The following is a 12,959-nucleotide window of genomic DNA, read 5'->3' on the forward strand; positions in this document are numbered from 1 at the left end:
GGAGCAATATTAATGTACGGTTTTGGAGAAAATTAAAGGCAAGTTCTGCTCAATTATACAATTCATAATATTCTCATATTTAAACTGTCATTAAAGGAAGTCTATAAGAGGTTTGCTTAAGTTTTCTGTGGATTCTTGTTCAGAATGGCACTCACCATAAAATTTTGGTGTGATTCTACTGTAGAGTTTTGGAGAACATTAAATGGAAAGCAATGAACACCACACAGCAAACACTAAACACTATTTACATACAGTATTTACATTACATACTAAATACTATTCACATACAATATTTACATTACATTCTAAACAATATTTACATTTTTTTTTGTACATTACACTTGGTACATCTTCTGGATGTCGTGAATTAAACGGCCAATTGGTCCGTCTCCGTGTTCCATCCCTAGCCAGTAGTTCCACTCAATGAACCACAGGGTTCTCCTCAGTGAGTGTTCAGAAAGGTTACCCCTGAATCGGTACACTGTGTCCTTGTAGATGCGCCAAGCATGCTCAAGGTGCTGTGTGTGTGCGCCCGTCTGCGGATGTACAAAATAGCGCCGGTGGTTCACCTGAAAGTGGACATAACCCCTTTGGTGCAGGTTGTGGTACGCCCTCCAGCAGTCACTGATGACATCAGATCCTGGCTTGACAAATTTTACCCCAAGGCGTTCCAGGTGCCTTCTGTTGCAGTGCCTCACCAATTTGAGAACTGGCCTCCAACGTTCCCCTGCCACCTCCAGCATTCCAAAGACCCAGGACCTTTTTCTCTTCCATGTCCTCCCAGATCTTTCACGATTGTACTGAATGAAAATGAAAAGAAATCATTAGCACACTTATTTTCATAATGATAAACTCAATCAGCGGTTATAAATCTTTATGCTGTCTACACTCCTCCAAACCAATTACACACTCACACAGCTACCAATTTAAAACAAAACAGCATTTATAGCATATATAATTAAAACAGTACACCACCTTTCTTTTGTGGGAGAATTTGCTTTCATCAAACACCACGCATGCTTGTCTCCCACCCATCTGCATCTTCCTTCTCCTTTCTTGTCGTTTCATTGCCTTGATGCAGATGTCACGTAGGCAATCATAGACTCTGGTGATTGAACCACTACTCCCACAAATGCCATCCTCAGTCAGGTCCACATGTCTCTTCCTGAGACCTTGAACCAGACTGAAGGGACAGAATAGTAATAATAATAATAATAATAATAGATATGCACAACACTAATACACTAAAAATGAACAATGATGAACATAATTATTATTATTTTTATAACACTTTTATAAAGTTGCTCATTTGTACAAAGCTGTAGTTATGAGTACAGTGATGATAAGAAATGTTATTGTTTGAACAGGTTGTCAGATACAGTCATTAACATCCACAAAAATTATTGATTCTACACTCTTAGAAATAGAAATGCTAAATAGAACCATATAAGCTTCTTCAGCTTGTCCTCATAGGAGAACCCTTTTTTGGTGCCTGGTAGAACCGTTTGTAAAGGTTCCACCGGGAACCCTTTCGGAGGGTTCCATCTAGAACCCAACATAAAGGGTTATACCTAGAACCATCTGTGAAAGGTTCCACCCAGAACCCCCCATGAGAGGTTCCACAAAGAACCCTTAAGCCTGATTTATGGTCCAGTGTTAAATCAACGATGTACCTACGTCATAGGATACGTAGCTATGCAGGCTCGCTGTAGCCCCCGGCGTAGCCTGAAGTGCACCTCCCAAAAAATGTAACTACACATTGAGGTGACACAGACCCAGCGCAGACCGAGAGGACTGTGATTGGTTTGCTTGATAGCAACGCATTTCCGGTTCCGTATTTCCAGATTTCGCCATCCCCGCCATCTTTAAACATCTTGTTGTTGTACACAGACGGAGCATGAATCAAGTCGAGGAGCAACTCATTGAGGAAGTCAGAAAATATGAGCACCTTTACAACTCTTCATCACCTCACTACAAAGACTGCCAGATGGCACAAAATTCTTGGAGGGAGATATCACGGAACACTGAACAAAAATATAAACGCAACACTTTTGTTTTTGCTCCCATTTTTCATGAGCTGAACTCAAAGATCTAAAACATTTTCTATATGCACAAAAGACCAATCTGTGTTAGTGAGTACTTCCCCTTTGTCGAGATAATCCATCCCACCTCACAGATGTGGCATATCAAGATGCTGATTAGACAGCATGATTATTGCACAGGTGTGCCTTAGGCTGGCCACAATAAAAGGCCACTCTAAAATGTTCAGTTTTATCACACAGCACAATGCCACAGATGTCGCAAGTTTTGAGGGAGCATGCAATTGGCATGCTGACTGCAGGAATGTCCACCAGAGCTGTTGCCCGTGAATTGAATGTTCATTTCTCTACCATCAGCCGTCTCCAAAGGCGTTTCAGACAATTTGGCAGTACATCCAACCGGCCTCACAACCGCAGACCACGTGTAACCACACCAGCCCAGGACCTCCACATCCAGCATGTTCACCTTCAAGATCGTCTGAGACCAGCCACCCGGACAGCTGCTGCAACAATCGGTTTGCATAACCAAAGAATTTCTGCACAAACTGTCAGAAACCGTCTCAGGGAAACTCATCTGCATGCTCGTCATCCTCATCGGGGTCTCGACCTGACTGCAGTTTGTCGTCGTAACCGACTTGAGTGGAGAAATGCTCACATTCGATGGTGTCTGGCACGTTGGAGAGGTGTTCTCTTCACGGATGAATTCTGGTTTTCACTGTTCAGGGCAGATGGCAGACAGCGTGTGTGGCGTCGTGTGAGTGAGCGGTTTGCTGATGTCAATGTTGTGGATCGAGTGGCCCATGATGGCGGTGGGGTTATGGTATGGGCAGGCGTATGTTATGGACAACGAACACAGGTGCATTTTATTGATGGCATTTTGAATGCACAGCGATACCGTGACGAGATCCTGAGGCCCATTGTTGTGCCATTCATCCACGACCATCACCTCATGTTGCAGCATGATAATGCACAGCCCCATGTTGCAAGGATCTGTACACAATTCCTGGAAGCTGAAAACATCCCAGTTCTTGTATGGCCAGCATACTCACTGGACATGTCACCCATTGAGCATGTTTGGGATGCTCTGGATCGGCGTATACGACAGCATGTTCCAGTTCCTGCCAATATCCAGCAACTTCACACAGCCATTGAAGAGCGAGTGGACCAACATTCCACAGGCCACAATCAACAACCTGATCAACTCTATGCGAAGGAAATGTGTTGCACTGCGTGAGGCAAATGGGGTCACACCAGGTACTGACTGGTTTTCTGACCCCCCCAGACCCTCCCAATAAAGCAAAACTGCACATTTCAGAGTGGCCTTTTATTGTGGCCAGCCTAAGGCACACCTGTGCAATAATCATGCTGTCTAATCAGCATCTTGATATGCCACACCTGTGAGGTGGGATGGATTATCACGGCAAAGGAGAAGTGCTCACTAACACAGATTTAGACAGATTTGTGAACAATATTTGAGGGAAAATGGTCTTTTGTGTGTATAGAAAATGTTTTAGATCTTTGAGTTCAGCTCATGAAAAATGGGAGCAAAAACAAAAGTGTTGCGTTTATATTTTTGTTCAGTGTATATACATATATATATATATATACAGTACAGGCCAAAAGTTTGGACACACCTTCTCATTCAATGTGTTTTCTTTATTTTCATGACTATTTACATTGTAGATTCTCACTGAAGGCATCAAAACTATGAATGAACACATGTGGAGTTATGTACTTAACAAAAAAAGGTGAAATAACTGAAAACATGTTTTATAGTCTAGTTTCTTCAAAATAGCCACCCTTTGCTCTGATTACTGCTTTGCATACTCTTGGCATTCTCTCCATGAGCTTCAAGAGGTAGTCACCTGAAATGGTTTCCACTTCATAGGTGTGCCTTATCAGGGTTAATTAGTGGAATTTCTTGCTTTATCAATGGGGTTGGGACCATCAGTTGTGTTGTGCAGAAGTCAGGTTAATACACAGCCGACAGCCCTATTGGACAACTGTTAAAATTCATATTATGGCAAGAACCAATCAGCTAACTAAAGAAAAACGAGTGGCCATCATTACTTTAAGAAATGTAGGTCAGTCAGTGCGGAAAATTGCAAAAACTTTAAATGTGTCCCCAAGTGGAGTCGCAAAAACCATCAAGAGCTACAACGAAACTGGCACACATGAGGACCGACCCAGGAAAGGAAGACCAAGAGTCACCTCCGCTTCTGAGGATAAGTTCATCCGAGTCACCAGCCTCAGAAATCGCAAGTTAACAGCAGCTCAGATCAGAGACCAGATGAATGCCACACAGAGTTCTAGCAGCAGACCCATCTCTAGAACAACTGTTAAGAGGAGACTGCGCCAATCAGGCCTTCATGGTCAAATAGCTGCTAGGAAACCACTGCTAAGGAGAGGCAACCACTGCTAAGGAGAGGCAACAAGCAGAAGAGATTTGTTTGGGCCAAGAAACACAAGGAATGGACATTAGACCAGTGGAAATCTGTGCTTTGGTCTGATGAGTCCAAATTTGAGATCTTTGGTTCCAACCGCCGTGTCTTTGTGAGACGCAGAAAAGGTGAACGGATGGATGCCACATGCCTGGTTCCCACTGTGAAGCATGGAGGAGGAGGTGTGATGGTGTGGGGGTGTTTTGCTGGTGACACTGTTGGGGATTTATTCAAAATTGAAGGCACACTGAACCAGCATGGCTACCACAGCATCCTGCAGCGACATGCCATCCCATCCGGTTTGCGTTTAGTTGGACGATCATTTATTTTTCAACAGGACAATGACCCCAAACACACCTCCAGGCTGTGTAAGGGCTATTTGACCAAGAAGGAGAGTGATGGAGTGCTGCGGCAGATGACCTGGCCTCCACAGTCACCGGACCTGAACCCAATCGAGATGGTTTGGGGTGAGCTGGACCGCAGAGTGAAGGCAAAGGGGCCAACAAGTGCTAAACATCTCTGGGAACTCCTTCAAGACTGTTGGAAAACCATTTCAGGTGACTGCCTCTTGAAGCTCATCGAGAGAATGCCAAGAGTGTGCAAAGCAGTAATCAGAGCAAAGGGTGGCTATTTTGAAGAAACTAGAATATAAAACATGTTTTCAGTTATTTCACCTTTTTTTGTTAAGTACATAACTCCACATGTGTTCATTCATAGTTTTGATGCCTTCAGTGAGAATCTACAATGTAAATAGTCATGAAAATAAAGAAAACGCATTGAATGAGAAGGTGTGTCCAAACTTTTGGCCTGTATTGTACATAGAGTAATACAACGGAATATTGTATAGTATCATGTGTCTACTTATGGTACTATACAATATTCATAACACACACACATTTCAATGTCCTTTGGCCAGTCATGGGTCTACACTGAAGTCAATGGCAGCAGTTAGGGCAGGAAAAGAGAGACGAGAGAGACAAAGGTTGAGGTTCAGGTTAACTGTTCATCCATAAACTGCAGAATGATGGGCATGTTGGTGTTTAAGTTTAAGTAATAGTTTAGGTTCTAGTTATAGGTTAATTTAATTTACATATATTGGGTTTTGTATTGCTATGTACCTCAGCAAATTTTTAATTTTGTATATTTATTTTGGTTTATTTTCTGTTTGGATTCAATAAACAACTTTTTGACTCAAATGTACCTGAAATTGTTGTGATTCTTGAGCATGATCAAATCAAACCTGAAGTATAAAATACAAAGTCAATACACTTTTGTCAGAGATGCACAAACTTAAGAACACCAACAGTCAAAGACGAAATCAACATTCTAGACAACTTGTGATTTTCAAAGTGTGGTTTCATAGAAACAATTTAATTTAACAAAAGATTTTCCACAAAATATAACAAAAAACTGATCCTTTGCTACTGTATATACTAATAAATATAAATTCACTTGAATAAAATATATAAATAAATAAATAAATAAAATCATTTAAACATCTCCCAACTCAAAAAAAGGCACAAACCCAAACCACACAAAAATTACTTTTTCACGAGCGTCTCAAGAAGTTTAAAATAGCGCTCTTCTCTCTCTCTCTTGTTTCCTGGTCCGTTCTCTCTTCTCTTTCCTCTCTTTCCCTCTCTCTTCTTTCCTCTCTTTCAATTCTCTCCCTCTCTCGTCTGTCCTCTCTCTCTAACTGCTCTCTCCACCTTCTCTCTCCTCTTTCTTGTGACTCCCTCTCTTGCTCCTCCAGTCTCTCATCCACCTCTTGCAGCATCTCGGCCTCCTCCTCTTCCTCCTGGGCATCCGTGCCTCCTCCTCCTGGCTCTCAGGGGTGGTAGTTGATCTTGCAGTAGAGGTGAAGGGTTGTGCAGTGGTGGAGGGTCGTGCAGAGGTGAAGGGTTGTGCAGTGGCCGAGGTGGAGGGTCATGCAGAGATGGAGGGTCATGCAGTGGCCGAGGTGGAGGGTCGTACGGAGGTGGAGGTGGAGGGTTCAGTGCCAGGGGTGGAGGGTTCAGTGCCAGTGGTGGAGGCAGTGGCAGAGGGTGATGAGGATGCAGTAGTATCCTGGCTGGCTGAGGAAATGAGGCTGGGTGGTGTTATTTGTGGCCTCTCACCTAATGCCTCATCCATGAGGTCATACCATGGCCAGGATGCTGCTGTATCCTCACCACCCTCTGTGCTGACCCCCGTTTTTGGAATCTTCAGTCTCTGTAAGACATGAATGCATGGATATTAACCTTCAAAATAAACAGGAGAACTTACTGTTTGTGACAAATGTTTGGCCAACATACTCGATATTTATCTTTCAAATTCTCCCACTTTCTCTTAGCGCTGTCAGCGGTGATCTCTGCTGGGAGGCTGGGATTGTCTTGTAGGAATCCTAAAGCCCAACACAGTTATGTTCACAATCATTACAGTGTTCATCAGGTCTACATGGTTGAGTATGTTCAATTAAGAGGACATGATATAGAGCAAGGTGTCTGTAGGGCACAACAGTTCAAATACAACTTAAAATAACCTTTGTGGGACCACTTACAATGCAATTTGTTTAATCTACTTCACAACCTCAGTGTGAGGGCCATGATTTTCCTTTCTGGTAAGAATTTTTCTTTGTCAACATTTTAGTTCACAGATAGTCACAGTATTTAATGTATATAATTACTACTTCATTAAATGAGACTTTGTTAGACCTGAAATACATATTGTTGGATTAAAGAGGATTTAATAAGGCCATTTATTTTAACCATTAAACTGTTTTTATTAGGCCTATCTAACATATTTGGGTATTAGGCAAACTTCATCCTACACTATTGGTGTCTATTTCCTGCTTGACTTGTACATATTTTTGTCCTTCTTGTGTTTCTCTTTTTATTTCCTCATTGCTTGCACAATCTCATGACGTTTCAATGCTTGTGTGTGTATAAGTTAGTGACAAATCTTGAATGAAGTGTCATGAAGACAACAAGTTGCTTGACTTACTTGTATGCTCTTCTTGCTGTACCTCTTCTCCTTGTGAAGAGGTGCTCATTCTCCATCCTCCACCTGATGAGCAGCTCGGTCTGCTCATCTGTCCCTGAGGAATACACATTTAACTGGAATGAATATACATTGTAGAATGGTCGTGGAGGACATGTAACCTGACTGTTCTTTGGGTCTGTCCCCTGTCCCCTCTCACTGACAATAGTGTTTTTTCTGATGTCTGATTGTTGGCCTCATAAATGTCGCTAAATATTACAGCAGGGTTGTACAGTACTACAGTCTTTATAGCATATGCTACTAGAAATGATCCTGTACTAAGTGATATCTGTATCTACTGCACATGTGCTGGTGAGTTGTGAAAGGTTTGCAAGATATTACATCCAGGCTGTCTGCAGAGATTTAAAAAGTATTGAAAGTTGATGAATCAATTTAGTGAAAATTGAGGCCTTTAAGTTTAACATAGTCTAATATTCCTCTAATATTGCACAGTTGGTTTGGCATCCAGAGGTCACATGGTCAATAATAGCTTTATATGGAGAATAATAGCTTTATATGAGGTTTTTTTTTTTACATTTAAAAAATCCTCAAAACTTATACATAAGATATATTTCAAAAAGAAGTGTTGTGGCATGTGAAGAATATTAGCCTCTATGTTAAACAGTTGGTTTGACATCATTCATTCAAATGGTTTTAGCATACAATAGATATTTACTTTTCTTTTGAATGTCAAATTAATGTGAATGTCCAATATCAAACTAACTTAATTCCGGTATAAAACAGATCGCTTTGTTCATAATCATATTAGCAGAAATACATTTTTGACCAATGAAAACTGTGTGTGTTGATGAATGTATATTTGTTTAACTTAAATCTTTAGCTTGTTGCACATAATGAAGGAGGCGTACAGACCTGTGCAGCCACAACAATGCAACATTATACATGAAATGGTCAAACAGATTAAGTCATGTAACAAAGTGTGCGTGTATTGATGTGCTGCTCCAGCCGCCAGCTGCTGTTGCTCTGCCATGATGTTTTGAATCTTGCCGGGCAGCGACCACGTTGCATTTAAATAGGAGACTGATGAGGGCGGTAACATGCCGTGCAACGTCTACAATGAAGAAGAAGACGAAGAAGAAGCCCGCGGTGCATTTTGGGTAAGTAGTAGCTCTGCAGTATGCTCTGCCATCATACTACAATGTAGGCGTGTTTAGTAGGGGTGGTAGCATACTGCTCCTCTCTACTACGGTTTCGGACATACTACATACTAATTTGGTCTACTACAATCCATATTACTTGGCCTTTTGGACGCAGCCCAGCTCTCAGCTCCCACATACTAACCTAGCTGGGCAGCCAGCTCCCAGGCACCACACACCAAATCCCAGCCTTTTCCCAGGGAGACCAGGGTTCAATTCCTGGCATCAACACCCCTCCACACTGTAGCCTTCTATTCCCCCAGTCCTCCCACCATCCATAATAAAGGAATAGTTGATAAGGAGAGTCAACTGCCCACTCTCCACAAAGAAAATACATTTAGGGCATTTTTTGGGCTCATGAGCTCCTCCCTCCAAAGGTTGAAGTTACAATGGTTAAATCAGGGCAACCTGGTAGTCAAGTGGTTAGCTTGCATACCACATAGACGTAAGTGCTCTGAGCACTGAGTCCCTGGTTCAACTCCCAGCTGGCCGGACTATTTTCTGCATGTCATTCCCCTACTCTCTCTTCCCTACATTTCCCGTCTCTCTCCACTGTCCCTGTGCAATAAAGGCATAAAATAATTTTTAAAAAAAACAATGGTCAAACAAAACTAACATTGTGACTCAGTAGTTAAGAGCACAGCAGTGCTATTTTGAAGATTGAGGGTTCAAGACATGATCTTCCCACCAGAGAGCACATCATGTAGCTACATTTTATATATGCACTGTATTCTTAGCCACTCTTTATAAAAGCAACAGTTAAGTATTGTCTTCGACAGATCCCTCTCAACTCAACCCTTGTCGCTATGGTCTCTGCAGCCTACAACAGCTATGCACAGTGTATCTGACATTAGGCCCGTTTCCACTGAAGAAGTTCCTGGTACTATTTAAGGGGCAGGAACTACTACAGGAACGTCCTCTCGCTCAGCCCTCTCAACCGCCGTGTCTCCACAGAGAGCGGAGTCAGAGGAAGGTTCCTGTAAAGTTACCGGGCTCTGGATGTGATGTAATCGTTGTACGACCATTTTGACCGGGGCGACGCAGGGACGCCGTTAGCTGTTAGCCGATAGCGGTGTCTGTAATAACTCACAAAGTCGCCTGGTGAAAAATATTTTTTCCAGCGGATGTCTTAGTTACAACATGATTGAGCTAACTGGAGTAGTTTCATGTCGTATCCGACAATGGGAGGCTTTTAACAGATGACGTCCTGATGTTAGCTTTGCTGCTGCTGTTAGCTGTCCCTGTCAGCTGCAGCCACTGATGCTTTCTAGACATTGTGATTTCCCAAAACTGAATAAATACCACACATAGCAACACAAAACTGCTTTGCTAGCTCAATCATGTTGTAACTAAAATATCCGCTGGAAAAATTTTTTTTTTCATGGACCGTTTATTGAGTTACTGAGTTATTACTCATCCACTCGCCACAGGAAAAACAACTTAGTTCCGGTTCAATGGAATTTGAACTGCCAGGACCGGAACTTGATCATGAACATGCCGGAACGTGCCCTATCAAGGATAAGTTGGAAGGTCTCTCCTTGATGTGATTAGTTATTGTGTATATTCTAAATGTGGCTTTATTTTAAAATGTAGTTTTAAAAGTGTACTTGTGGGGGCATTCTTTTAAAATAGATGGTACTTAAATAAACTTTAACTACTTAAATGTTTAAGCTATAAGTTTAGTTTATCTAACGTTTATGCTACCCTTCCAGTCCAGTAGGTGGCGTAGTGACAAACGCGTTATTTATTAACGTCACAGTTTTGCCCAGTGTTTTTTTTTTTTTAGCTTTACACCACAGTTTAGACAAAACCAGTATGTGTAACATTTATATTAATATTATGCGACGTTATGTGTATAAAACAGTTAATTTCTCTGTTTGTCATTTCAACAAAAATAAAAAAATCCGCTATGTGTCCTAAGATGGACCGGCCGAAAAGAAGAAACACTGCCAAGCTTGACAGTCGACTAGTAATGTCTACCCAGGAAACCAGCAGAGCCTCCTGACAAAAACACACACTGTAAAGCTCCTCTCTCATATTAATGGAGTTATTCACACTTGGTGTTGTGTGGTAACGAACTGGTGGATTTGCAAAGCATTTGTAGTGATATTTTGAGCATAATAGAGGCCAAAGTCGCGGTTTAAAATAATTGCCCCCATAGCTGTTTAACTGCAATGTTGCGCAGCTACATAGCAGGAGTCCTGTCCTGGCTGCACATATTTTTCTCAGGTCTTTTCCTATGGTTGCACTCGGGGACCTAGAGCTGTACAGCTGATGTTGAAAATGACCAGAGTCCTCTTTTAAGGATTTGGATTGTTCATATATTTTGTTTTTTATTTGTTAATATTGACATTTTATGATAGTAGTAGTAGTATTAGTGTTTATATAATAGTTTATAGTTAATATGTTATAACGTTAAAACGTTCTATTTAATCATGTTCAATAATGTTTTCTCATTGTATGCTAAATTGGTATTTCTGGTCTGTTGACATGTTGCATGGTGAAAGTTAATAGAACCACACACCTAGGCCTCTAGTTTCCCGGCAAGGCGCAGGGTGGCGCATGGTGGCACAGGGTGGCGAACCCCGCACATAGCTAGTTTCGAGCAGCGCAACCCACGATGCGCTCAGTTTGGTAGTTTGGCAGACCGAGGTGCGCTGAGATGGGTGTGGTGCAGGCGGTGTAGCGGAAGTTTGGCTGACCGGCAGACAGTGCGCACACGTCACCAAAACCTCACAGGCAGGTTTCCAGAATGTCAGGCACATTAACAACGCAATAAATAGGCCTACCCACAAAAATCACTATTCAATGCAATTATCTGCAATCAGCACATAAATGTATCTCTATATGGACTGTCCCGTCACATCTGAAGTCAGATCAAAGGGGATTGGCACCGTTTGGCACGCGTAATAGAAACCCAACCTGATTTGATTAACACAGCTGCAAACTAATGAGTTCACATCCCTCTCAGCCAACCACAAACAGCCACAGCATCAGATAGGGAGTAAATATTCAGCACCTGTCATTTTAGAAAAGTCAAAAGAAAAGAAACAGAGTGAGACTGCGAGAGAGAAAGAGAGAGCGTACGTAATTCTAATATTTACTCCCTATCTGATGCATTACATAATTTTTCTTCTGATGATAATGGCGGACAGGTACGGATGGCAGACAGGTAGCGAGGCAGGAGCTACAGGTGCCGTCTCCGCTGTTCCTCAGTCAAACAATAAGCCCGGTTTTTGTTTTAAAATCAGTACTACACAAAGGGTAATGATCACTGACTTGATTCAGGAAGTCATAGTCCTAAGTTATATCGTTACCCTCCTGATTTTGTCTGTACGTTGTTGTTGGGCAACAACAAACCTACAGCAACAGAAAGAAAACAATGTTTTTACCTGTGATCCATGGAGTCAGTTCATCTCCTACTCCATGATATTGAACGATGAAAAAGCGACTGCTCCTATAAAGCGGCTACGATCCACGAAGAAAGAAAAGCCATCTAAACAGCTAAGGAGATCAGTCACCTACCTCGTTATCACACTCCTGCTTGCTGGCGATGTCCACCAAAACCCTGGACCTAACTTTAGCTGCAATGGTGACCCACGGTGCGCTATTGCGTCCATCAGACAAGGTACTGTTGATCCTACAGGTAACTCTGAGTTGCCCCAGCGAAGTGACAGTAATCCACCGTCTTCTAAACTGTCTGTCACACTGACAAATGTGACTGGAGTGCTCCCGGCTATCTCCAACGTGTGTAGTAAATTCCCCGTTCACAAACAGCGTAACTTTGTGCTTTTTCAAACAACCAACCATGCGAAAGTTCTATGGGACCCGCACGCAAAGCCTAAGGGGCTACTCGGGGGACATTTAAACATATGAAGTGTCGCTTCAAAAATGGATCAACTCGAAAAACTACTCATGGACTCAAATCTCGATTTCCTTTGTTTATCAGAATCATGGCTGACGGACTCATCACCTGACACAGCATATATTGTACCAGGGTATAATATTTTTAGAAAAGATAGAAAGTCTGGCAAAGGAGGTGGGCTATTGCTGTATGTCAAAAACTACATTAATTGTAAGGAAATTGAACTGAACTGTATGGATATGGAATGTATGGCAGTACAAATGATCTTATCTACCAACATGTCATTTACTTTTATTTGTATATACAGACCACCTTCATCAAATAGTATGTTTTATGAATACTTGAGGAACACTTTGAAAGAATTTGACAAGAAAAAGAAAAGAAAATTCTGCTTGGAGATTTCAATATAAACTGGACTGAGAAATCGAAAAGGAAAAAA

General features: G+C 41.9%; 1 protein-coding gene across 1 annotated transcript; it reads right to left on the minus strand.

The window, feature by feature from the left end:
* Positions 1-335: 335 nt before the first annotated feature.
* Positions 336-1,682, minus strand: LOC144465043 (uncharacterized). Its single transcript, XM_078172847.1, has 4 exons — positions 1,678-1,682; positions 1,444-1,545; positions 976-1,183; positions 336-800 (listed from the first exon to the last, which is right to left on the minus strand). Exons 1-4 carry the CDS (start codon positions 1,680-1,682, stop codon positions 336-338), a joined length of 780 nt encoding a protein of 259 aa, XP_078028973.1.
* Positions 1,683-12,959: the final 11,277 nt, after the last annotated feature.

The sequence above is a fragment of the Epinephelus lanceolatus genome, chromosome 12 (genome assembly GCF_041903045.1).
Source record: "Epinephelus lanceolatus isolate andai-2023 chromosome 12, ASM4190304v1, whole genome shotgun sequence".
NCBI lineage: Eukaryota > Metazoa > Chordata > Actinopteri > Perciformes > Serranidae > Epinephelus > Epinephelus lanceolatus.

Excerpts from the sequence above, each read along its gene's own strand:
- LOC144465043 (XM_078172847.1), bottom strand. Across the intron at positions 1,184-1,443 it reads AAGCTGAAGAAGCTTATATG|TCTGGTTCAAGGTCTCAGGA; the intron begins GTTCTATTTAGC and ends CTGTCCCTTCAG. Across the intron at positions 801-975 it reads AATTCTCCCACAAAAGAAAG|TACAATCGTGAAAGATCTGG; the intron begins GTGGTGTACTGT and ends ATTTTCATTCAG.